The sequence below is a fragment of the Oncorhynchus nerka genome, linkage group LG24 (assembly GCF_034236695.1).
Source record: "Oncorhynchus nerka isolate Pitt River linkage group LG24, Oner_Uvic_2.0, whole genome shotgun sequence".
Lineage (NCBI taxonomy): Eukaryota > Metazoa > Chordata > Actinopteri > Salmoniformes > Salmonidae > Oncorhynchus > Oncorhynchus nerka.
In genome coordinates this window covers 37485188-37510072 of record NC_088419.1, presented here as the reverse complement: position 1 = coordinate 37510072, position 24885 = coordinate 37485188, and the positions used below count along the sequence as shown (strand labels likewise).

Here is a 24885-nt window from a genome sequence, read left to right as displayed (position 1 = left end):
CTTGCATTATTTGAGCCTAATCCACCAATTGATACAGCACCAACCTATTTTGACATCACTCCCTCCGTGTTGAACTAAAGAGGGGCAAGATTGCGTGTGCCACGATGCTGGTGAATGGTGAAAATCGTGCGCGCTGGCTTGCTGTTGAATTTTTTTCCTGGAATCTGCGTTGCTGAATTAGCAAATAGCTAGCTGCCAGTGTTTGTTTTGGTTGTCTTGGTTGCCGATTAGCTAAAAGAAAGATGTCTGCCACGGAGGACGACACTGAGTTGCGGGATCTTTTGATCCAAAACCTAGAAAACAGTGGTGTCTTGAACAAACTAAAGGCACGTAACTACTGATACTGTAAAGTCATATGTCGAAGGACTGTTCAAAGACTGAGGATTTTGTTGTTGCAGCTTGTCGCTAGCTAGCTAGCTAACGTTAGCTAGCTACAGTACTGTAACTAGCTGGACCCCGGAAAGTCACCGACTTATCATCATGCGATCTAGTGTCGTGGGATAGCTAGCTAGCTGATGTACCTTCTACTATTGGATAACCAACAGCTAACGTTAGCTAGATAGCGAACTATTTTACAAGCAGTGCATTTTTTTAGGTACTTAGCAAGTACTGTTACATAGCTAACGTTAGCTAGGTAGTTCAGGCCAGTTTGAGGCCCTCTTGCTTGGCTAACACCTTTTTTTGCTCGTACTTCTCTTATTCTGTAGGCAGAAATGCGCGCCGCTGTCTTTCTGGCTATGGATGAACAGGATAAAGTGGAGGTAAGACGATAGCTGACTTATGTGCATTGTCAATGAATCCTTATAGTGTAAGGTTAGGCTTATTGCTTCTCTTATTAATGACGTTACATTTTGGGGGGGATGTCAGTGTAGCGTATGATTTACATCTGCATAACCTCTGCTACCACCCATTATCCTTCCCCCAGAATAAAACTCCACTTGTCAATGAAAACCTGAAGAAATGTCTTGATACAAAGGATGGTAAGGGTTGTGTTATCCACCGTGATGGTCTGAACAATCGTCTGCTAATCCCATAATAATCAACATGCAGTACAATGACTCATTCTTTCCATGATGAGGCTGATCATATCCTTCCCTTTTTAACAGGACGCCTGGTGGCCAGCCTCATCATAGACTTTCTACAGGTCTTTCACCTGGACTTCACGCTTGCTGTCTTCCAGCCAGAGATAAACTCAGTGAGTGTTTTACTTCCAGTGGATAGGGCTGGCCCGGCATTCTGGTCAAATAACTTGGAATTGTCCGTGCTCCATTCACCATTATGGCATGCAATTTATTGCGCGCGTGTCTCCTGTCCTCAGCTAAATGGCCTAGACAGCCGTGAGCAGGTCTCTTGTGAGCTGGATATCACCGAGACTGATATGAACAGGAACACTCCTCTCCTGCTGGAGCTTGTCAAGAGGGGCAGACACAAGGAGAAGGCCTCCATCTTCTCCGAGGTAAAGAAAGACACACCACTGCACAGGGCTTGCCATTTTACATACATAGGTTTAGTCATTCACTACATTAGTGTATTCCCTTAAGCTCCTAGTGGAGAAAAGAGCTTCTGACATTAGCAGTTGTCCAAACCTGAAGCCTCCCTGATTAGCTTTTGTTGTTGTAAGATTGTATTTAATATACATATATGTGTGTGTGTATTTAATATATATATATATATATATATATATATAATAATTTAAAAGATGAACAATCCAAAACATACACATACAAACGACAACATACAAACATCCACAACATCACCCCTGCCCAGAAGTCTACCCGATTTGATTATGCTCTTGAATGGCTGCCCTTCCTTTTTAAAATGTATTTTCTTCTGAACGGAGTGTCCCACTTGTGATTTATAATGGACTGCTTTCTTGCTCTACTGATTTCCCTGCTCTGGCCTGCTGTTATCTGATGTAAGGGGGACAAAGCCACAAACATCCCCAAGGTAGTAATTCTTATGATCTTCATTGCCTTCCTTTTCACTCACTAGGGTATATTTACATCTACATACAATGTTATGAATGAGCACCAACTGTTTCATAATGAGGTATTATACATAGCCTACAAAACATGAGCACACTGAGATGTAAATCCTTCATACAACAACATTTGAAGTATTCTGTCAATGGACCTGAGCTGCCAGAGAGAAAATAAACTGTATCACTCATAGTTGTCATTTTGCCGTGACGACCTAATTTATAATATTATCTGGGTCAACAGAAGGCAGCTTGCCATTAGTGTAAATGTACCCAGACGATTGAGAGAGAGAGCGAAAATGGTTTTCCTGTTGTTCAGCGAGATTCTGACATAACAAGTTTGTCCCACTTTCTTAGTCATGTTTCATGCTCTGCTCAGATCAGCAGAATGAGCTCACATAGCTATCCTATTCGCCCGTTCATACAGAGAACTGCGGGCCACGAAGGTGCACATGAAGAACTAGCATGTAACATATCAAACCATCAAGCTCACAATTTCATGTTTGTTTTTGATCCCAAGAGGATGCAACTTCAAATGTAGAGAGAGATTTCTCCGTCTGATATCAATGCTCTTCCGTTTTCTCTTTTTAGGAACTCTCCCCCAGACAAATAGCAGACGCCCGGAAGAAGTTTGATGTTTATGACAAGGTGATCATTTTTGTTATTGTAGATGTGCTCATTTTGGTCATTCTCATAAGTTCTCCATTGCCATTGATTACCTTGTGGAGGTGTTTAAATGTCCAAGATTCTTCCAAGATCCTGCCTTTTACTCTGTTTAAACTTTCTGTTTCACAGGCCAGAACTGGTGGGATACTCAAAGAGGATTTGAAAGTTGTGTTTGGAGATGTTTTTCCCAACTTCAACAAGTATGTTTGGGCCGTGTCATTCAAGCAAAATGACAAAAGAACTGAGGGCTCGTTCCCTGGACACAGGAAAGCCCACTCCTGAACTAAAAAGCATGCATTTCCATTGAAAGTGCTTTGTCATTCAGGAATAGACTTAATCTGTGTCTGGGGGAAACCTGCCCTGACTGCAACGCTGACACGACAATGCTATTTGTGACGTGAATCTACAGCTCATCTAGTTTCCTTAACAAGTAGTCTGTGTGTCCAATAACAGGAACATGCTGGAGAAGTTTGTTACTGATGAACATAGAGTTGGAGACAAGGCCTCCGGTAAATGTAAGTGTTCTGTAGACTGAAATGAAGTGACATCCTTAATTGAATGTATTTAATTTAACCCTTATTTAACTAAATTAATATTTACAATGACGGCCTAACAAAAGAAACTCCTGCGGGGACGGGACCTTGGATTAAAAATATAGGACAAAACACACATCATGACAAGAGAGACACTACATAAAGAGAGACCTAAGACGACGACATAGCACGGCAGCAACACGTGACAACAACATGGCAGCAGCACAAAACATGGTATAAACATTATTGGGCACAGACAACCGCACAAAGGGCAAGAAGGTAGAGATAACAACACATCATGTGAATCAGCCACAACCGTCCATAAGAGTGTCCATGAATGAAGAGATGGAGATTAAACTGTCCCGTTTGATAGTCTTTTGCAGCTCGTTCCAGTCGCTAGCTGCAGCGAACTGAAAAGTGTGGTTGCTATAGTTACAAGCATGGCAACACAAAGCCGTGGAAAATGTTGTCATCTGCTCTAATGCTTTGCCTCACCTCTGTCTCTGTAGCTATAGACTTCCAGGAGTTTCTGGGCTTGTACAAGCGCTTCTTCAGTCAGTGTCGAAGTGTGGTAAGAAACCTTTACTGTCTTGAAGTTCCTTTTTAGATTGTGTCATAGATTTAACTTTGTATGAACCGTTTCTTGGGATGAAACACAATGTTAAATGTGTCCTTCCCCTTCCAGGTCACCCATGACACCTGTGATGTATTTCACAATCCCAGTCAATTTATTGAGGAGAAGAAAAGCACTTCACCGCCTAGTAAGGTACATTGGCACTATTCAAACTATGGTGCAGTGTATGTTGTAGTGCTCTATATAAAATGGCTGTTGTGTGGTTTCTCGTAGGATCACTTTTTTTCTTACTTTGTTCAACGTTAATATTTTATTCCTTTTAATACCTGTTTGTGTGAACTGTTATGTCATAACAGCTTTCTTGTGAATCAATTAATTTCTATGGAACTTGACTTAAAATAACAGAAGAAATCACAACCAAGAGACCTAGTGTTGCATTTGCAGGATGTGAGCATAGGGTATACATGACATGGATATTTTTAAGAGAATGTTGATTGTTAAAACAAAGCCTCTGTTTTTCCGCTTTCTTTTCGGAAAGGACGAAGAGGTCAGTAGACTAAACTGTATGTGATTCTCCCTAAATGTAGCCACCTTTTAGGGCCTACCCGGCATCCATCATGTTAGTGAGGCAGTGAGTGTGTGAGAAGGCTGATAGCTGTGTTCTCATGCACAGATCCCCAGGTTTAAAGGACATAGGCACAGTGCACAGGCGGAGAAGGCTGACATCAAGGTAAACCGCAAGGCTGGAAAAGGGGTTGTGCTCATTAGGCACCAAACGTAAGAAAAATCTACTGAAACGGAGAGGGACTTGCTGGACTGATATGGAACACTCGTTTTCATTTGGTTTGCTGTAATGAACACAACCCAGGTGTACAAGTACCCATGTGCACACACCGGTTGAATGCACGTTGTTTGCACATCATTTCAATGAAAGGACGTGGAACCAACGTGGGAATAGACTTTAAATTGACGTCTGCCCAGTGGGTAGGCTCATACCAACTCCTCCAGGGGAAGTTCTGATTTCAAAGGCATGTCTGTACCATAGTCTTCTGTTAACCCATGGTTTACTTGGTATGGTGTCACCATTAGCGCAGGGAAGATAGGTTGGCAGTATCTCAGCGCAGCCTCTCAAATGTGCTCTTATCACCAGACTGATTCTCATGAACGATGAGTGTTTTCCAGTTTTGATTGAAACTCTGACTGCTGTGTGCATGTGTTTTACTAATTGCTCAACTTCAGTCTTAATGGTTCATAGTGTAGGTACGACTAACGTAGCTAAGCCATTAGCCAAACCTCTAACAAGACCTTTACTTGTGCCGGATAGTTCTCAAAATATCTTTCCTATAGCTAATATTTCACTGCCACTACTAACTCTCCCTGTCGCTTCAATCCTCTTAACCATTTGCAACTAAATGCTAGCTGCACCCACTCAAATACACAGAAGCGGCTTTAAACGCGTGTTTTTGTTATTTGTGTTGTCCTGTTCCTACATGTACCCCACAGGGCGTGGAGGTCAGTCACAGCCACAGTGACACCAGCCTGCGCTTTGGCTCTCTAAAGGGCAAAGGGCCGGGTCACGTGACGCCAAGGCACAGCGAGGTGTCCGGGGACAACGACAACGGCCCCACGGCGAGCCTGAAGAAGGGGCTGGACCTGGAGGTGGAAGAGGACCTAGACGAGGACGACTCGTTCTTTGACGACCCTCTGCCTAAACCACAGAAAACCTACGGCTGGTGAGGACGGGGATTGATTGTCATACTCGCGATTGAACATGTGTGCTGCTCCATGATCCATCACATAAAGTCATGCGTAATAGCGATAAATGTAAAACATGGATGCTGTTAATATTAGCATAGAAATTGATCATGGCTTATGGTGCAACAGAATATCTTAAGAATCTTAAAATACAGGGGCGTTAATCAACTCTGATGGGCTAGGAGATGTGTGGAGAAAGTCTACAGTACATATTTATGATTGTTAGGTTCTGAACAGGTAGGGCGACACTAGAGTGTGCTAATGGGCCACAGGAGATTGCAGAAGGCTAATGTGTAACACAGGAAGGGGGTTTTATCTCTCGCCGTAAATACCACTGTTCCCGACAACACTTGTTACCGAGGTTACTCCGTTGTCCACCTAATTTCACATAATCGGTCACGGTTCCCCGCCCCAATAGGGCATAAATCAACTGCTCTCATTATTGCTATTATATTATATTATTATTATTATTAAATGACTTAAATTGCTACTGCTAATGCACATGGATCACTTTCAAACATCGCTTTTCCAACTATGGAGATGGCCTGCCTCCCAGAACTTACAGGCAACTTTCTATCACCATATACGTTACCACTAACTGACAATGTTGCATCTCTGATATCCCCAGATACCTCCTATTCTCCACCAGGCACACTTCCTGCCTTAGTCCTTCTACATGGACTACCTCTCTGTAACCCACCATGCTAGCATATAGATGTGCCAACTTCTCCATATAGTAACACACAGGTCTTAAACCCAGCTGAGGGATTTGCACCCCCACTCGGAACCTACCCTACCTACCGGCCACCTAGGGATCTCGCATGGGTCACATCCCCACTAGGGACCTATCCTACTACGGGACCTACCCTTACCCCTATTGCACATAGATCTATGGCCTCACTGCCACCCCCCCTCCCTCATGAAATGGGTTTCTATGGCCGAGCAGCCGCACACAAGCCTAAGATCACCATGCGCAATGCCAAGCATCGGCTGGAGTGATGTAAAGCTCGCTGCCATTGGACTCTGTAGCAGTAGAAACTCATTATCTGGAGTGATCACGCTTCAACATCTGGTAGTCCAACTGATTCATCTGGATTTTGCGGATGCCAGGAGAACGCTACCTGCCCCAATGCATAGTGCTAACTGTAAAGTTTGGTGGATGAGCAATCATTTTACGGACACGTTATTTACTTTTGTTATCTTGAAGGGAAATCTTAACGCTACAGCAGAGTTGTAGTACTCGAGTCCGGTCTCGAGACCACATATTAAGTGTCTTGGTCTTGTCTCTGTATCGGATACATTTGTACTGGGTCTTGACTCGGTCTCGGACAGTTGAGGACTCGTAATTTCTTCCCGAGACCAGCGGAGTAAAAAACTAATAATTATCAGCTTCCATTCAGTCAGCTCAAAAAACTGCTTCGCCAGGACACATATATCCACTCCTTTCTTGAAACATTCATACAGTATCTTAACAGCATTTATATCTACTGTAGACATGTTAGTACAGTAGTGAACCTATAGGTCTTCAGTGTGTGACAGTGGTGAACCTATAGGTCTTCAGTGTGTGACAGTGGTGAACCTATAGGTCTTCAGTGTGACAGGTTAGTACAGTGGTGAACCTATAGGTCTTCAGTGTGTGACAGGTTAGTACAGTGGTGAACCTATAGGTCTTCAGTGTGTGACAGGTTAGTACAGTGGTGAACCTATAGGTCTTCAGTGTGTGACAGTGGTGAACCTATAGGTCTTCAGTGTGTTACAGGTTAGTACAGTGGTGAACCTATAGGCCTTCAGTGTGTGACAGTGGTGAACCTATAGGTCTTCAGTGTGTGACAGTGGTGAACCTATAGGTCTTCAGTGTGTTACAGGTTAGTACAGTGGTGAACATATAGGCCTTCAGTGTGTGACAGGTTAGTACAGTGGTGAACCTATAGGTCTTCAGTGTGTGACAGGTTAGTACAGTGGTGAACCTATAGGTCTTCAGTGTGTGACAGGTTGGTACAGTGGTGAACCTATAGGTATTCAGTGTGTTACAGGTTAGTACAGTGGTGAACCTATAGGTCTTCAGTGTGTGACAGTGGTGAACCTATAGATCTTCAGTGTGACAGGTTAGTACAGTGGTGAACCTATAGGCCTTCAGTGTGTAACAGGTTAGTATAGTGGTGAACCTATAGGTCTTCAGTGTGTGACAGGTTGGTACAGTGGTGAACCTATAGGTCTTCAGTGTGTGACAGGTTAGTACAGTGGTGAACCTATAGGTCTTCAGTGTGTTACAGGTTAGTACAGTGGTGAACCTATAGGTCTTCAGTGTGACAGTGGTGAACCTATAGGTCTTCAGTGTGACAGGTTAGTACAGTGGTGAACCTATAGGTCTTCAGTGTGTGACAGGTTAGTACAGTGGTGAACCTATAGGTCTTCAGTGTGTGACAGGTTGGTACAGTGGTGAACCTATAGGTATTCAGTGTGTTACAGGTTAGTACAGTGGTGAACCTATAGGCCTTCAGTGTGACAGGTTAGTACAGTGGTGAACCTACAGGTCTTCAGTGTGTGACAGGTTGGTACAGTGGTGAACCTATAGGCCTTCAGTGTGACAGGTTAGTACAGTGGTGAACCTATAGGCATTCAGTGTGTGACAGGTTAGTACAGTGGTGAACCTATAGGTCTTCAGTGTGACAGGTTAGTACAGTGGTGAACCTATAGGTCTTCAGTGTGTGACAGGTTGGTACAGTGGTGAACCTATAGGTATTCAGTGTGTTACAGGTTAGTACAGTGGTGAACCTATAGGTCTTCAGTGTGTGACAGTGGTGAACCTATAGATCTTCAGTGTGACAGGTTAGTACAGTGGTGAACCTATAGGCCTTCAGTGTGTAACAGGTTAGTATAGTGGTGAACTTATAGGTCTTCAGTGTGTGACAGGTTGGTACAGTGGTGAACCTATAGGTCTTCAGTGTGTGACAGTGGTGAACCTATAGGTCTTCAGTGTGTTACAGGTTAGTACAGTAGTGAACCTATAGGTCTTCAGTGTGACAGGTTAGTACAGTGGTGAACCTATAGGTCTTCAGTGTGTTACAGGTTAGTACAGTGGTGAACCTATAGGTCTTCAGTGTGTGACAGGTTGGTACAGTGGTGAACCTATAGGTATTCAGTGTGTTACAGGTTAGTACAGTGGTGAACCTATAGGTCTTCAGTGTGTGACAGGTTAGTACAGTGGTGAACCTATAGGTCTTCAGTGTGTAACAGGTTAGTACAGTGGTGAACCTTTAGGTCTTCAGTGTGTGACAGGTTGGTACAGTGGTGAACCTATAGGTCTTCAGTGTGTGACAGGTTAGTACAGTGGTGAACCTATAGGTCTTCAGTGTGTTACAGGTTAGTACAGTGGTGAACCTATAGGCCTTCAGTGTGTGACAGTGGTGAACCTATAGGTCTTCAGTGTGACAGGTTAGTACAGTGGTGAACCTATAGGTCTTCAGTGTGTGACAGGTTAGTACAGTGGTGAACCTATAGGTCTTCAGTGTGTGACAGGTTAGTACAGTGGTGAACATTTAGGTCTTCAGTGTGTGACAGTGGTGAACCTATAGGTCTTCAGTGTGTTACAGGTTAGTACAGTGGTGAACATATAGGCCTTCAGTGTGTGACAGGTTAGTACAGTGGTGAACCTATAGGTCTTCAGTGTGTGACAGGTTAGTACAGTGGTGAACCTATAGGTCTTCAGTGTGTGACAGGTTGGTACAGTGGTGAACCTATAGGTATTCAGTGTGTTACAGGTTAGTACAGTGGTGAACCTATAGGTCTTCAGTGTGTGACAGTGGTGAACCTATAGATCTTCAGTGTGACAGGTTAGTACAGTGGTGAACCTATAGGCCTTCAGTGTGTAACAGGTTAGTATAGTGGTGAACCTATAGGTCTTCAGTGTGTGACAGGTTGGTACAGTGGTGAACCTATAGGTCTTCAGTGTGTGACAGGTTGGTACAGTGGTGAACCTATAGGTATTCAGTGTGTTACAGGTTAGTACAGTGGTGAACCTATAGGTCTTCAGTGTGTGACAGTGGTGAACCTATAGATCTTCAGTGTGACAGGTTAGTACAGTGGTGAACCTATAGGCCTTCAGTGTGTAACAGGTTAGTATAGTGGTGAACTTATAGGTCTTCAGTGTGTGACAGGTTGGTACAGTGGTGAACCTATAGGTCTTCAGTGTGTGACAGTGGTGAACCTATAGGTCTTCAGTGTGTTACAGGTTAGTACAGTAGTGAACCTATAGGTCTTCAGTGTGACAGGTTAGTACAGTGGTGAACCTATAGGTCTTCAGTGTGTTACAGGTTAGTACAGTGGTGAACCTATAGGTCTTCAGTGTGTGACAGGTTGGTACAGTGGTGAACCTATAGGTATTCAGTGTGTTACAGGTTAGTACAGTGGTGAACCTATAGGTCTTCAGTGTGTGACAGGTTAGTACAGTGGTGAACCTATAGGTCTTCAGTGTGTAACAGGTTAGTACAGTGGTGAACCTTTAGGTCTTCAGTGTGTGACAGGTTGGTACAGTGGTGAACCTATAGGTCTTCAGTGTGTGACAGGTTAGTACAGTGGTGAACCTATAGGTCTTCAGTGTGTTACAGGTTAGTACAGTGGTGAACCTATAGGCCTTCAGTGTGTGACAGTGGTGAACCTATAGGTCTTCAGTGTGACAGGTTAGTACAGTGGTGAACCTATAGGTCTTCAGTGTGTGACAGGTTAGTACAGTGGTGAACCTATAGGTCTTCAGTGTGTGACAGGTTAGTACAGTGGTGAACATTTAGGTCTTCAGTGTGTGACAGTGGTGAACCTATAGGTCTTCAGTGTGTTACAGGTTAGTACAGTGGTGAACATATAGGCCTTCAGTGTGTGACAGGTTAGTACAGTGGTGAACCTATAGGTCTTCAGTGTGTGACAGGTTAGTACAGTGGTGAACCTATAGGTCTTCAGTGTGTGACAGGTTGGTACAGTGGTGAACCTATAGGTATTCAGTGTGTTACAGGTTAGTACAGTGGTGAACCTATAGGTCTTCAGTGTGTGACAGTGGTGAACCTATAGATCTTCAGTGTGACAGGTTAGTACAGTGGTGAACCTATAGGCCTTCAGTGTGTAACAGGTTAGTATAGTGGTGAACCTATAGGTCTTCAGTGTGTGACAGGTTGGTACAGTGGTGAACCTATAGGTCTTCAGTGTGTGACAGGTTGGTACAGTGGTGAACCTATAGGTCTTCAGTGTGTTACAGGTTAGTACAGTGGTGAACCTATAGGTCTTCAGTGTGACAGTGGTGAACCTATAGGTCTTCAGTGTGACAGGTTAGTACAGTGGTGAACCTATAGGTCTTCAGTGTGTGACAGGTTAGTACAGTGGTGAACCTATAGGTCTTCAGTGTGTGACAGGTTGGTACAGTGGTGAACCTATAGGTATTCAGTGTGTTACAGGTTAGTACAGTGGTGAACCTATAGGCCTTCAGTGTGACAGGTTAGTACAGTGGTGAACCTATAGGTCTTCAGTGTGTGACAGGTTAGTACAGTGGTGAACCTATAGGTCTTCAGTGTGACAGGTTAGTACAGTGGTGAACCTATAGGTCTTCAGTGTGTGACAGGTTGGTACAGTGGTGAACCTATAGGTATTCAGTGTGTTACAGGTTAGTACAGTGGTGAACCTATAGGTCTTCAGTGTGTGACAGTGGTGAACCTATAGATCTTCAGTGTGACAGGTTAGTACAGTGGTGAACCTATAGGCCTTCAGTGTGTAACAGGTTAGTATAGTGGTGAACCTATAGGTCTTCAGTGTGTGACAGTGGTGAACCTATAGGTCTTCAGTGTGTTACAGGTTAGTACAGTAGTGAACCTATAGGTCTTCAGTGTGACAGGTTAGTACAGTGGTGAACCTATAGGTCTTCAGTGTGTTACAGGTTAGTACAGTGGTGAACCTATAGGTCTTCAGTGTGTGACAGGTTGGTACAGTGGTGAACCTATAGGTATTCAGTGTGTTACAGGTTAGTACAGTGGTGAACCTATAGGTCTTCAGTGTGTGACAGGTTAGTACAGTGGTGAACCTATAGGTCTTCAGTGTGTAACAGGTTAGTACAGTGGTGAACCTATAGGTCTTCAGTGTGTGACAGGTTGGTACAGTGGTGAACCTATAGGTCTTCAGTGTGTGACAGGTTAGTACAGTGGTGAACCTATAGGTCTTCAGTGTGTGACAGGTTAGTACAGTGGTGAACCTATAGGTCTTCAGTGTGTTACAGGTTAGTACAGTGGTGAACCTATAGGTCTTCAGTGTGACAGGTTAGTACAGTGGTGAACCTATAGGTCTTCAGTGTGTTACAGGTTAGTACAGTGGTGAACCTATAGGTCTTCAGTGTGTGACAGGTTGGTACAGTGGTGAACCTATAGGTCTTCAGTGTGTGACAGGTTAGTACAGTGGTGAACCTATAGGCCTTCAGTGTGTGACAGTGGTGAACCTATAGGTCTTCAGTGTGACAGGTTAGTACAGTGGTGAACCTATAGGCCTTCAGTGTGACCGGTTAGTACAGTGGTGAACCTATAGGACTTCAGTGTGTGACAGTGGTGAACCTATAGGTCTTCAGTGTGACAGGTTAGTATAGTGGTGAACCTATAGGTCTTCAGTGTGTGACAGGTTAGTACAGTGGTGAACCTATAGGTCTTCAGTGTGTTACAGGTTGGTACAGTGGTGAACCTATAGGCCTTCAGTGTGTGACAGTGGTGAACCTATAGGCCTTCAGTGTGTGACAGGTTAGTACAGTGGTGAACCTATAGGTCTTCAGTGTGTTACAGGTTAGTACAGTGGTGAACCTATAGGTCTTCAGTGTGTTACAGGTTGGTACAGTGGTGAACCTATAGGCCTTCAGTGTGTGACAGGTTAGTACAGTGGTGAACCTATAGGCCTTCAGTGTGTGACAGGTTGGTGATGCTGAAAGGACAGCAACCGTAATACCAGGTCACTCATGTAGGAGAGAGCACTTTTTGTAAAACACAAAGGTCCAGTGGTGTAGTGGAGGGTATACACAGCTATTAGCCGTATACCCACCTTTGTTTTCGTGGGCGTTGCGTTTATTAACCTCTTAATCCCTACTGATGCATATCAAAGTAGTGTGGTGGAGGTATGAGACTTATCAATTATGTAGTACAATGGAGAAATCATGCACAAAGTAGCCAACACAATGTCAAAGCTCATTAAATGTATTTACACACACAGCCTAGTATCAGTGGGATATCATTTGCAGGCAGCAACAGTGTTCACCTCTCAACTGGTTTTGTCATGGAGCAGCTCACAGAAGAATGACATCGGTAGCCGGTAGGGTAGGAAAGACGATTCAACTTATATCTACCAGTAAATGCTAACCAAGGCAACAATGGGAACGCAAACCAGGTATTAAAAAAGTTGAATCCGAAGTGTTGGTTATTAGGCTACATGTGATGTGCAAATGTCATCGTGCTCTGTTTGCATCAGGTGCGTAGACTTGGATGGGCCTGGCTGCACAGGGGCACAATTTGGGTATTTTTTTCATTAAAAAAATATATATATATATTTTGAGAGTGAAACTGAAAAATCTATAGGAAAACTCATTTAAAAAACTATAGGAAATCATCTAATGTTTTTACACAGGGTGCCTTTCCTTCGCTGGAAGGGCCGTTTGGGAACTTTTTGGCAAATTTATGCTACAAAACCAACTTTTATAAGAGGTTTTAAAAATAGTTTTGACTCACTGTTCCATGACGTACATTATAGAGGTCGACCGAATATGATTTTTCAACGCCGATACCGATTATTGGAGGACCAAAATAAGCCGATGCCGATTAATCGGCTTTTTTAAAAATAAATATTTATATTTTTTTGTAGCTAGACCGTGGGAAAACTACTGCCTGCCTGTTGGCCTTTTAAAAGGCAGATGTTTCCATTCATGTTTTTGTAATCAAGGTCCCACCCATTAAGTCAAAATGTGATTGGTTGATTTGACTATCACCCCCCAAATTTTGCCCTTATACAGTTGAATGGCAGATGCTTTTATATATATATATATATATATATATATATATATACGGCTGACTTAGCTAGCTAGATTCATTCCCCAGAGACCAGCAAAGTCTTCAGCGTTAATCCTTTTTCCTTTCCAACAAAAACTGAAGACATTAAATCAGAACATCATTGAAAATAATGATAATTATAAATCCTTAGCCCTTCTCTGAAGGTGTGGAAGGCCCATTTGTTCCCCACTGTGTTTGGGTTAGTAATCATTTGTAGAGTGGCTCTGTTTTCCCTCAACATGCATTTATTCACTATTCAGAATGTCTAAAGAACCCATATGTTGTTCTGAAATATGAACACAGAAATACTGGATGTTTTGAACTCTTATTATGGTGGTCATTTGACAAAATTACAATAATGGTCTTGAATTGGACTTTCTTCTGGTCTCGGACCCCTTGTCCCCCCTCCTGGTCTCGGTTTTGACTCGGTCTCGCTCCCCCCCTCTGGTCTTGACACTGACTATATTTACTCTGGTCTTGGTCTTGAATCGGTCTCGTCTTAGGTGCTCTCGAACACAACACAACACTGCGCTACAGCATACAATGACATTCTAGACTATTCTGTGCTTCCAGCTTTGTGGCAACAGTTTGGGGAAGGCCCTTTCCTGTTTCAGCATGACAATGGCCCTGTGCACAAAGCGAGGCCCAGACAGAAATGGCTTGTCGGGATCTGTGTGGAAGAACTTGACTGGCAAGCCGAGAGCTGTGACCTCAACTACATCGAACAGGCCTAATCGCCCAACAGCAGTGTGCTCTTGTGGCTGAATGGAAGCAAGTCCCCACAGCAATGTTCCAACATATTGTTGAAAGCCTTTCCAGAAGAGTGTAAGCTGTTCTAGCAGCAAAGGGAACCAACCCCATACTAATGGCCATGATTTTGGAATGAGATGTTCAAGCAGGTGTCCACATACTTTTGGTAATGTAGTGTACGTCGTTCCCCTTTTCTCTCACAGTAACATTTCATGCACAACGTTCCTCTAATACAGTAGCTGCAGTAAATATATTTCAAGCTAGAACCCAACATTAGGAAGTATTGTGTGAAGAGAAGTGTGGCTCTGTCGCCCCTTTGCTCACTGTATGTTCTCTCGCTCTCTGTCATGCTGCGTATGGAAGTAGTAACCTTCCCCTGGCTAAGAGTAATTCAGGGGCCAGTCTCTCTGAAAAGAGCAACGGTCAGAAAGAGTAAGTATGTCCTCACTGTAAACTCAATGAGTCAGGATACAGTGACTCATAATAGTTTGAAATACAGGGCCGTGTTCATTAGGGGACGCCATAACAAAACATTTTGCAATGGAAAACCTAAACACGGGTTTCTTATTTGACAATTCCAGGTAGTTTTGTTGGTGCCTAATGAACGAGAACCCTGGAACCCTGTTCTATCTATAGCAGGTAATCGCAAATAGATATCCTTGTTAGCTTAGTATTCTGTACTCTTATTGAAAGTACCAAGGAGGTGTTTGTTAAGATGACTGAAGTGGCTTAGAAACATGGACCAGCGTGTGTGGGGGGGCGGTGGGGAGTTTGGTTCCACATAGGAGCACTGTGCTGTCTGTCTCTGCTCTGCTGTCACTTGTCTCCTCCTCCCCCCCCCCCTCGGGTTTCTCCTCTGCCTGCCCAGCTTTTTTTCCTATCCTGTTCCTTTCTTCTTTTCTGTTTATCTGTGTGTCCTTTCCTCCCTCCCCAAGCAGCTTCGTCCGCTCTCTGAGGGAGGAGGGCCTCTCAGGGCGCTCCTTTAACCCAATGAGGAGGGGCACTAGCCTCAATGAGTGAGTGTGCATGGTGCTGGTGTATCATTCCTCCATTAGCGGAGGGATAAAGCCGTGACAAGTCTGACCATTTGCTTGCTGCCTCGAAACCAACAATTAACGTTTGTAATATTGGCATTGACCTCTAAATAATAACCGATACTAATATGGTGTTCATGGTCTTGTACTTTTCCACTTTTGTTTTTGCATGTGTGTGCGTGTTTTTTTGTCATGTGTGTATTTCTGTGTGTGTGTTGTGTGAGTGTACTTCCTTCACTATGCTCCTGTGTGTTTCCTGCCTCTCCACTCTCTCTCTCTCTCTCTCTCTGTGCTCAGCCTGTCTGCTCTGGGTAGTGACACAGAGGGCGATGGGGACGAGCTCTTTTCTGACTATGATAATAAACGGAGCTGCTTGGAGCACAGGTGAGCTGCAGGCTTCTCTTTCACGGCAGGCATCTTCTCTCTCTCTCGCTCTCTCTCTCTCTCTCTCTCTCTCTCGTACCCCATCCCCTCTGTTCCCCCTCTCTTTCTCTCTGTGCTGTGCAGTGCCACCCTCCTTCTTAGTATCTCTTATATGACATGCCTGTCTCCTGCCTCAGGATGTGAGTTGAATGTGTTTTTGGCCTCCAGCCTTAGGCCTTGCTTCTTTTGTTTTTCCACCAGGAGAGCAGCAGATTCGGACCCGCCCCCCCAGAGGAGTGCTGCAGGTGGGGGGTTCCACTCAGGAGAAGCCCATCACAGAGACCTCTCAGGCAGCAAGAACGGTGAGAGTGTGTGTGTGTGTGTGTGTGTTTATGAACTGTAGCAAGGGTTGTATAGACTAATTTGAACATGAGTATGTGAGTTGACTACATGCTTTTATCTCCAGAATGATGCACTTTTTTAAGCACTAGTACCAGGGCCGTAGGCACAAAGCTGAAATGTGCTACTTTCATTCATCTGCTTGCTCTGCCCTTATCGTTAGCCTCGCATTGAAGTGTTGTACCATTTTCTTTTCAGGACAACCAGGGCTACACAAACACAAAACAATTTGACATTAACAGTTGCATTCATGACAAATGTCAATAAACAAATAAGATCTAGCAAGCAAACACCTGATTAAATAATAATAAGCATTTCTGTAAGTACAGAAATGGTTTGCTCAATGGGAAATGAATATCCAACTAGTCAGTGACCACTGTTTGGAGTTTATTACAGTATTATAGACAATATATCCAGGGTTTTCCTATGATCTTCTATGTAGAACAACCCTTTACCTTCTAACGACTATTGTGTGGATTTTCATAGTGGGGTCATAAGTCTGTAGCTGAAACCGTTCAGGCTTTACAGACCTTTTTGTGAGAAGAACTGTTTTTACAAACCAGGTAGATGAATCTAATGCAAAAAATCCAGAACGCTTGAAAGGGGTTAGAAGCACTAAATCGTGCCGGTGTGATCGTGGGATTTAAGAGGTTTTATTTCCATGAATAAATCAACCTGAAATCCAGTCATAGACTTCTACTGCTCCTCGAGCCAACAGAGTTTGTTAAAAGTGTCTTTGCTAAAACAACTACTGGGGTAGGCTATACCAGCTGATCATCGCTATTGTAGGCTCGATAAATTAGCTAGTGAGCTAGGCTATGCTGTCAAAACCAGCTAACTAGTCTTTACTTATTTCAATTTGTTCCGCCTCTGGCAAAGTCGAACTGCAGTTGTTGCACCAATCAAGTGGGCACTTTTTTTCATAGGGCTCTATCAGTGCACGTGCCTGACTATTACACTGGGTTCATTGCTTCTTGAGTAAATCCCTCAAATGCTTTTCTAGGTACTTCTTCTAACCCCAGAGACAAAGGATTCAAAGACTTGAAAATTATAAATTATAAAACTGGATCTTCCGTGCAGGGTATGATCTTAACCCAATTCCAGGTTTTCTATCTTATTATTATGCTGTTTTTGGTGGGTTACATATTTTAATTGTATTTATTTCATATACACCACATGATCAAAAGTATGTGGACACCTGCTCGTCGAACATCTCATTCAAAAGTCATGGGCATTAATATGTAGTTGGTCCCCTTTGTTGCTGTAACAGCCTCCACTCTTCTAGGAAGGCTTTCCACTAGATGTTGGAACATTAGTGAGGTCGGGCACTGATGTTGGGCTATTAGGCCTGGCTCGCTGTTGTCGTTCCAATTCATCCCAATGGGGTTGAGGTCAAGAGCAGGTCAGTCAAGTTCTTACACACCGATCTCGACAAACCATTTTCTGTGTAGACCTTGCTTTGTGCACGGTGGCATTGTCATGCTGAAACAGGAAACCTTCCACAAACTGTTGCCACAAAGTTGAAAGCACAGAATCGTGTAGAATGTCATTGTACGCTGTAGGGTTAAGATTTCCCTTCACTGGAACTAAGGGGCCTAGCCCGACCATGGAAAAACTGCCCCAGACCATTATTCCTCCAACAAATTTTACAGTTGGCAATATTCATCGGGGCAGGTAGCGTTCTCCTGGTATCCGCCAAACCCAGATTCGTCAAACGGACTGCCTGATGGTAAAGCGCGATTCATCACTCCAGAGACACTTGGCATTGCGCATGGTGATCTTAGGCTTGTGTGCAGCTGCCCGGCCATGGAAATCCATTTTAATTAAGTTCCTGACGAACAGTTATTGCGCTGACATTGCTTCCAGAAGCAGTTTGGAACTTGGCGGTGAGTGTTGCAACCGAGTAGGTGCCATTTTTACGCACTTCAGCACTTGGCGGTCCCGTTCTGTGAGCTTGTGTGGCCTATTGCTTCGCGGGAGAGCTGTTGTTTTTCCTAGACGTTTCCACTTCACAATAACAGCACTTACAGTTGACCATGGCAGAAATTTGATGAACCGACTTGCTGGAATCCTATGACGGCGCCATGTCAAAAGCAACTGAGCTCTCTACTGCCAATGTTTGTCTATGGAGATTGCATGGCTGTGTGCTCAATTCTATACACCCGTCAGCAACAGGTGTGGCTGAAATAGCCGAATCCACTCATTTTGAAGGGGTGTCCACATACTTTTGTATAAATAGAGCATCATCCTGATATACCCCTCTTTTGTTTTGCCAGATGATGACTACGGCGATGACTTTAACAGGTAATGTAGGACGTTGTACTGTGTCGTCCCTCGATCTCACTAGCTATTTTTAGATGCTGCTCTGTGCTTGTTCAGTTTCATGCCCTATCTGTGCCACGAGAGATATCAATCTAAAGGGTTTCCCTTCTCTGCGCATTTCTTGTTTACCACCAGCAGCCATCGATCAGATATCTCCAAGAGTGAGGTGAGCATCGGAGAAGAGATCGAGGAGGTTTCCATCGAGGGACCCGACAACAGCGATAAGGTGTGTGTGTATGTATGTATGTATGTGTGTGTGTGTGTGTGTGGGGATACCTAGTCAGTTGCACAGCTGAATGCATTAAACCAAAATTTGTCTTCCGCATTTAAGTCAATGTCTCTGAATCAGAGAGGCGCGGAGAGCTGCCTTAATTGACGTCCACGTCATCGGTGCCTGTGTGTCATAGGAAGGGCAACAGGCAGTCAACCCTACATACTGTATGTGTAAAGCTAGTCAGCAGTGGGCCCTTGTAGTTACCACAGTTTTAGGTTGAGTTTTACATAAAGGCATATTCCAGTATAGGGTGGGGATAGGAATCAAAATGTGATTGACAGTTTATATTCTCTTTGAGCACATTCTATTAGCTAAATTTGACATGTACCCTATAATCATGCCGTACATAAATAGGTCGAATAACTATGAATTTTATGTTAGTAGGTGTCTTTGGTGGTATTTCTATATTACCTTATCTCACACACACACCCTTTCTTTTCTCTTCCCCCTCAATACTGCCCCCAGTTTGATGAGATCACTCAGGACCTGAGCGTATCTCAGCTCAGCCAGAGTCAAGGAGCTGACTACATGGAGGAGGTGGCATGACAATCCCATCAGCCTTACACCACAAAGGCCATTTCTACTACGTTAGCTATTATTTATGTTATGTGTGCACATAATTTGTGTACATTTTGTGTTCATGGATCTAATAAAATTACCACTGTCACCAAGATTGTTCTCTCGCAGGGTTTTTATTGTGCTCTATTTTGGTTTAGTATACAGGTGACTGTAAAGGATCTGATGGGTGACATGTTCAGACATCAATGACATCTTAAGTCAATCTGAAACCGCAATGCGGGGAGCTTACTGTAATCTGTGCTGTGCCATTGACAGTACCTGCAGGTGGTTGGCTGTTTAGATGTCATCCTACTTGCAGACCACTGCAAAAATGGTTCCCATACTTAGTTACTAGTGAAATCTAGTGAAATGTCAAACTTTTGATACCTGTCTGTATAACTTTCAATTTTATGCAGAGGATGTAGACAACCATGTTATTAATCATAGTAGATCATGACAACGATGGTATGCAAGTACATTAAATAGCTTTATTGCACAACTCTTCAGTGATGTTGTTAGCCTAAATGATTATTATTATTTATTTTTTGGACCTTTTATTAAAACAGTATCCCCCACATAAAGCATGTCTGTGTACAACCATACTACTTCAATATACCTCAGGTTTGAGCATGTTATGAGATTTTTTCCCCCCCGATCATACCACGCTCAAAGTCGCTTAGGTCACTCGTTTTGCCCATTCTAACATTCAATCAAACACTAACTGAATGCCTTGACGCCTGTCTACCTGTTTTATTATAGCAAGCCATGGCCACGTCACTCACTGCCCTGTAGGATCGAAGCATTTCTGTGAACAGGATGGTGTACCTGATCGACTTAAAGCATATTTCTTGAGTTCCCCTTCTTTTATCTTGTGGTTATGTAGGTGTCAGGCTGCCAACTGAGGTTTTGAGAACTTGCAGAGACACTGCTTGGTCACACACATGTAGGTCGATCAAACGGACAAAAACTTTACTTCATCCTTGTTGATCAGACGAAACAGACATACTGTAATCGCTGAGGTTTACAACTTCACTTCTTCAAACTTGGCTTGGAAAAGTCCCAAGAGTATTTTGTAAAACTTTAATAATCCCGTTATTCTGGTAAGTCCTCTCGCACAACAAATTTAATTATATGTGACCTAGGCAATCTTAGCATTTTTCTATAAAAAAAATATATATATAATTTACTTTTACTGTTATATCGTAAGGGGAAAAACTGCTGGGTTAAATATGTTCAATATGCACTTAAATGCTTATTTGGAAACACTGATAATGTATGTAAAAATATTTTACTGTGGATTATATTGTATCTATTGTATACAAATCTGTTGATTTCTAAATCATGCCCTACATGAAATTGACACCATTTAAATTCAACTTTTGACTGTCTTGTCTGACATTGTATTGTCTGCATTGATGCTCTGTACCATTTTATTACCCTTCATTCTTTTTACAAAGACTTTTATCATAATAGTTGTGTGCAAATAGATTCATGCTACATGAGGCAGCTTTAAAAAATAAAAAACATTTTTTAGGTTTATTATGCAGTCTGAACTTGCATTACCTGAAGAAAAGAAATCCCTTGGGATCTTGCTGGAATGTATCAAATAAGCTAAGGAAATGCCCACTCTATGCAAATAATAAGTCATATCTCACAAAACATATTGTACAACAACCTATGCAAAAGCCTTTGACTAAACTGTCTGACCCAGATTGATCCTTCATCAGAGGCTCACCTGCACAGCCCAGACTGAACAGAAATGGTTGTAATTAGCCCACCGTCACTAATAGCTCAGTTTGTTTTGATATTTTAACCTGCGTGTCGTGGTCGCGTTTGGTGTAGCCGTGTAACGTTACTGGCGAATGGTGCTCGTTTAATAAAGTTACATCAAAGCTGAATCAATGTCTGCACGATAACAAGGGCTATTATCCATAACCGAATATAATAGCATGGTATAACGTTACTGTAAGACAAAAACAACAACAAAAAATTATTATGAGATTTCAAGATAATTTGGCGAATGGTCTGCATTTTTATCTCATGATGCCAAAACTCAACAGTGCGAGCCACTCGGCAAAATATGTGCTTTGATTTAATGATTTAAACTAAACAGGTAGGCTATGCTAGAGTTTAACGCCATCTCACCTGCTCTAAAATGCTACATAATTCAAAACAACCCTATAACTCAAGAACATCTAAATGCATATCCCCATTAAATTGACTGAGATAACGGTTGGTATCAGATGCTGCATGGAAGTTTCATCGGTAAATGTGAAACTTTATAGTAAGAAATGTGACAGGAGGGAGACCACAAACGTGTGTTGAACATGATTCCGATCTTCAGCTCTGGGGAAAGGGGGGGTCGACGGGGCGATTACCTACGGATCAGCAGCCTGGCCAAGTTAAAAAGCATTGGATTGGTGTAAACATGGGTGAGAAAGCGTTTCATTCCGCCATGTTATTTTACAACAGTCGGCGCTATTCATCTGAAATCCAAATCACATTGAGATTGACTTCATTATTTAAACCTGACACTAAACTGATTTTCTAATTAAAATTTGAAAAACTAATAGAAATAAAAACGAATATTAAAACACAAAACTATAATAACCTTGGTACAAACAGGAGGTGAATATATGGCTTAACTTCTTTTGTCAGGTGATGAGGTATATTATAAGATTGAAGACAAAATATGCAGGAAAAATACAGTATGTTTGAGAAATCTAACATACAGTTGAAGTCGGAAGTTGACATACACCTTAGCCAACTACATTTAAACTTAGTTTTTCACAATTCCTGACATTTAATCCTAGTAAAAATTCCCTGTCAGTTAGGATCCCCACTTTATTTTAAGAATGTGAAATGTCAGAATAATAGTAGAGAGAATGATTTATTTCAGCTTTTATTTCTTTCATCACATTCCCAGTGGTTCAGAAGTTTACATACACTGAATTAGTATTTGGTAGTATTGCCTTTAAATGGTTTATATTGTGTCAAACGTTTTGGGTAGCCTTCCACAAGCTTCTCACAATAAATTGGGTGAATTTTGGCCCATTCCTCCTGACAGAGCTGGTGTAACTGAGTCAGGTTTGTAGGCTTCCTTGCTCGTACACGCATTTTTTAGTTCCTCACACAAATTTTCTATAGGATTGAGGTCAGGGCTTTGTCAAATACCTTGACATTGTAGTCCTTAAGCCATTTTGCCACAACTTTGGAAGTATGCTTGGGGTCATTGTCCATTTGGAAGACCCATTTGCGACCAAGCTTTAACTTCCTGACTGATGTCTTGAGATGTTGCTTCAATATATCCGCATAATTTCCTCATGATGCCATCTATTTTGTGATGTGCACCAGTCTCTCCTGCAACACCCCCATAACATGATGCTCGCCACGCCTGTGCTTCACGGTTGGGATGGTTTCTTCGGCTTGCAAACCTCCCCCTTTTCCTCCAAACATAACGAGGGTCATTATGGCCAAACAGTTCTACTTTTGTTTCATCAAACCAGGGGACATTTCTCCAAAAAGTATGATCTTTGTCCCCATGGGCAGTTGCAAACCGTAGTCAGGCTTTTTTATGGCGGTTTTGGAGCAGTGGCATCTTCCTTGCTAAGTGGGCTTTCAGGTTATGTTGATATAGGACTCATTTTACTGTGGATATAGATACTTTTGTACCTTTTTCTTCCAGCATCTTCACAAGGTCCTTTGCTGTTGTTCTGGGATTGATTTGCACTTTTTGCACCAAAGTACGTTCATCTCTAGGAGACAGAACGCGTCTCCTTCCAAAGCGGTATGACGTCTGCGTGGTCATTGTGCCATTTTCATATTCAAAACACACAGATTTTTTTTAAATTAATTACCAACTTACTGTGATAAAGTATTGTGTGCCATTGTACACAAAATTTAAACCACTTTTTTTCCACTTGAGATACTTAACCACACTCTCATGCATTTTCAGGGGGAATTGGGTCACTCAGTGTTGGGGTTATATAACCTGGTTTTTCTGCCAATTTCCAATCTCTGTATCACACCACACAACATCGCTAACCCCATTCAACCCCAGATTACTTTATAGTCACACTTTTGTCAGAATGTTAATTAACTACACTCAGATCTTTGCAAAAGCCCAAAGCATTTTTTTAGTTAGAGTACATACAGTACTGTATGTTGAAAATAAATGATAATGTCTGTCAAATTCCAAATGCTGTAAATGAAAGGCCTGTTCTTCTCTGAGTTATCTCTCTCTCTCTCTCAATAGGAGAAAATGGATGGTACAAATTATAGTGAGTCAACAAATGGCATTACAGAGGACTATGGTGAGATGGAATATGTGGAGCCATGTCAAATGACAAAAAACAACCGTGTGCAGAGAGTGGTGCGACTCTACATCCACTCTGTCATCTGCATCCTGGGTTTACTGGGCAACATCCTGGTGATCGTCACCTACGCCTTCTACAAGAAGGCCAAGTCCATGACGGACGTCTACCTTCTGAACGTGGCCATAGCCGACATGCTGTTTGTGGCGGTTCTGCCCCTGATCATCTACAATGAGCAGAGTGACTGGGCCATGGGGATGGTGGCCTGTAAGATTCTCAGAGGGGCCTACAGCGTCAACCTGTACAGTGGTATGCTGCTTTTAGCCTGTATTAGCACCGACCGGTACATCGCTATTGTCCAGGCCCGCCACTCCTTCAGGCTCCGCTCCTTCACTCTCCTCTACAGCCGCATCATCTGTGCTACAGTCTGGAGCCTGGCCCTGCTCCTCTCTGTCCCCACCTTTGTCTACTACGAGCGTTATGTGCCTGCACACAGCTTCTACAATGTAAGTGAGAATGGATTGTTTTATTACAGCAATGCTATGACACCCGTTGGTCTGAAGAATCCTATATCCTCAGAGTCAGTGGAGGACTCTGTGGTTTGCAACTTCAGGTTCCCGGACAACGCCACGGCCCGCCAGATGAAGATCCTGGTCCCCAGCACCCAGATGGCGGTGGGCTTCTTCTTGCCTCTGTTGGTCATGGGCTTCTGCTACGCCAGCGTCATCTTCACCTTGCTGCGCGTCAAGAACTTCCAGAGACATAAGGCGGTGCGCGTGGTGCTGGCCGTTGTGGGGGTGTTCATTGCCTGTCATCTACCCTATAACGCCGCCCTGCTCTACGACACGGTCCGTATGTTCAAGCCCCAGTGGTGCGGGGTGATGGACAACACCCAAGTGGCCAAGACGGTGACGGAGACGGTGGCCTACCTGCACTGCTGCCTTAACCCAGTGCTGTATGCCTTCATCGGGGTGAGGTTCAGGAACCACTTCAAGAAGATTGTGGAGGATGTGTGGCGCGTGGGGAAGAGGGTCATGAACGTCCGACGCTTCTCCAGGGTCAAGTCCGAGATCTTTGTCTCCACCGCCCGCAGGACTGTGGACGGGTCCTCTACCGACAACGCGTCCTCTTTCACCATGTGAGGAGGAGACCCTGTGTTGGAGACTGCTGTTGCTTAGAACCCTAGCGAAGTCTGTGTTTCATTTACCCATGTCTAGTGAAAGTCTACACATTCCTTGCACAATCTTCACAATTTTCTGCCTTCAAATTAAATCTGGGAAAGGGGTTAGATAAGCTTTTTTCCTACTTATCT

The 24885-nt window shown here is 43.2% G+C and overlaps 3 protein-coding genes across 10 annotated transcripts in view; 2 read left to right on the top strand and 1 right to left on the bottom strand.

Annotated features, from left to right (window-relative positions):
* rps7 (ribosomal protein S7) overlaps positions 1-24885 on the bottom strand; it is a 192412-nt gene that overhangs the window by 96231 nt on the left and 71296 nt on the right. The gene's annotated exons all lie outside the window — the stretch shown is intronic.
* Positions 199-19375, top strand: cep43 (centrosomal protein 43). Of its 8 annotated transcripts, none has more exons than XM_065008853.1 (19): positions 202-330; positions 712-761; positions 926-980; positions 1107-1195; positions 1319-1456; positions 1921-1947; positions 2570-2626; positions 2774-2844; positions 3098-3159; positions 3687-3748; positions 3863-3943; positions 4425-4481; positions 5255-5484; positions 15249-15326; positions 15642-15728; positions 15969-16069; positions 18383-18410; positions 18564-18654; positions 19168-19375. In XM_065008853.1, exons 1-19 carry the CDS (start codon positions 243-245, stop codon positions 19246-19248), a joined length of 1533 nt encoding a protein of 510 aa, XP_064864925.1. In that variant the 5' UTR covers positions 202-242; the 3' UTR covers positions 19249-19375. The 8 variants fall into 8 exon arrangements, with proteins under 8 accessions (XP_064864929.1, XP_064864928.1, XP_064864925.1 ...); XM_065008855.1 differs by lacking the exon at positions 15249-15326 and adding an exon at positions 14677-14742; XM_065008854.1 differs by having other exon boundaries at positions 203-330; positions 18567-18654.
* Positions 23522-24715, top strand: LOC115107344 (C-C chemokine receptor type 6-like). The gene has a single exon (XM_029630743.2). It carries the CDS (start codon positions 23522-23524, stop codon positions 24713-24715), a length of 1194 nt encoding a protein of 397 aa, XP_029486603.2.

What these genes read in the sequence shown, in the direction of transcription:
- cep43 (XM_065008853.1), top strand. Translation starts at nt 243, where the DNA reads ATGTCTGCCACGGAGGACGACACTGAGTTGCGGGATCTTTTGATCCAA. An exon ending in AAGCCACAAACATCCCCAAG is followed by an intron (nt 1,948 to 2,569) that starts GTAGTAATTCTT and finishes TTCTCTTTTTAG; the next exon opens with GAACTCTCCCCCAGACAAAT. An exon ending in AGACAAGGCCTCCGGTAAAT is followed by an intron (nt 3,160 to 3,686) that starts GTAAGTGTTCTG and finishes CTGTCTCTGTAG; the next exon opens with CTATAGACTTCCAGGAGTTT.
- LOC115107344 (XM_029630743.2), top strand. Translation starts at nt 23,522, where the DNA reads ATGGATGGTACAAATTATAGTGAGTCAACAAATGGCATTACAGAGGAC.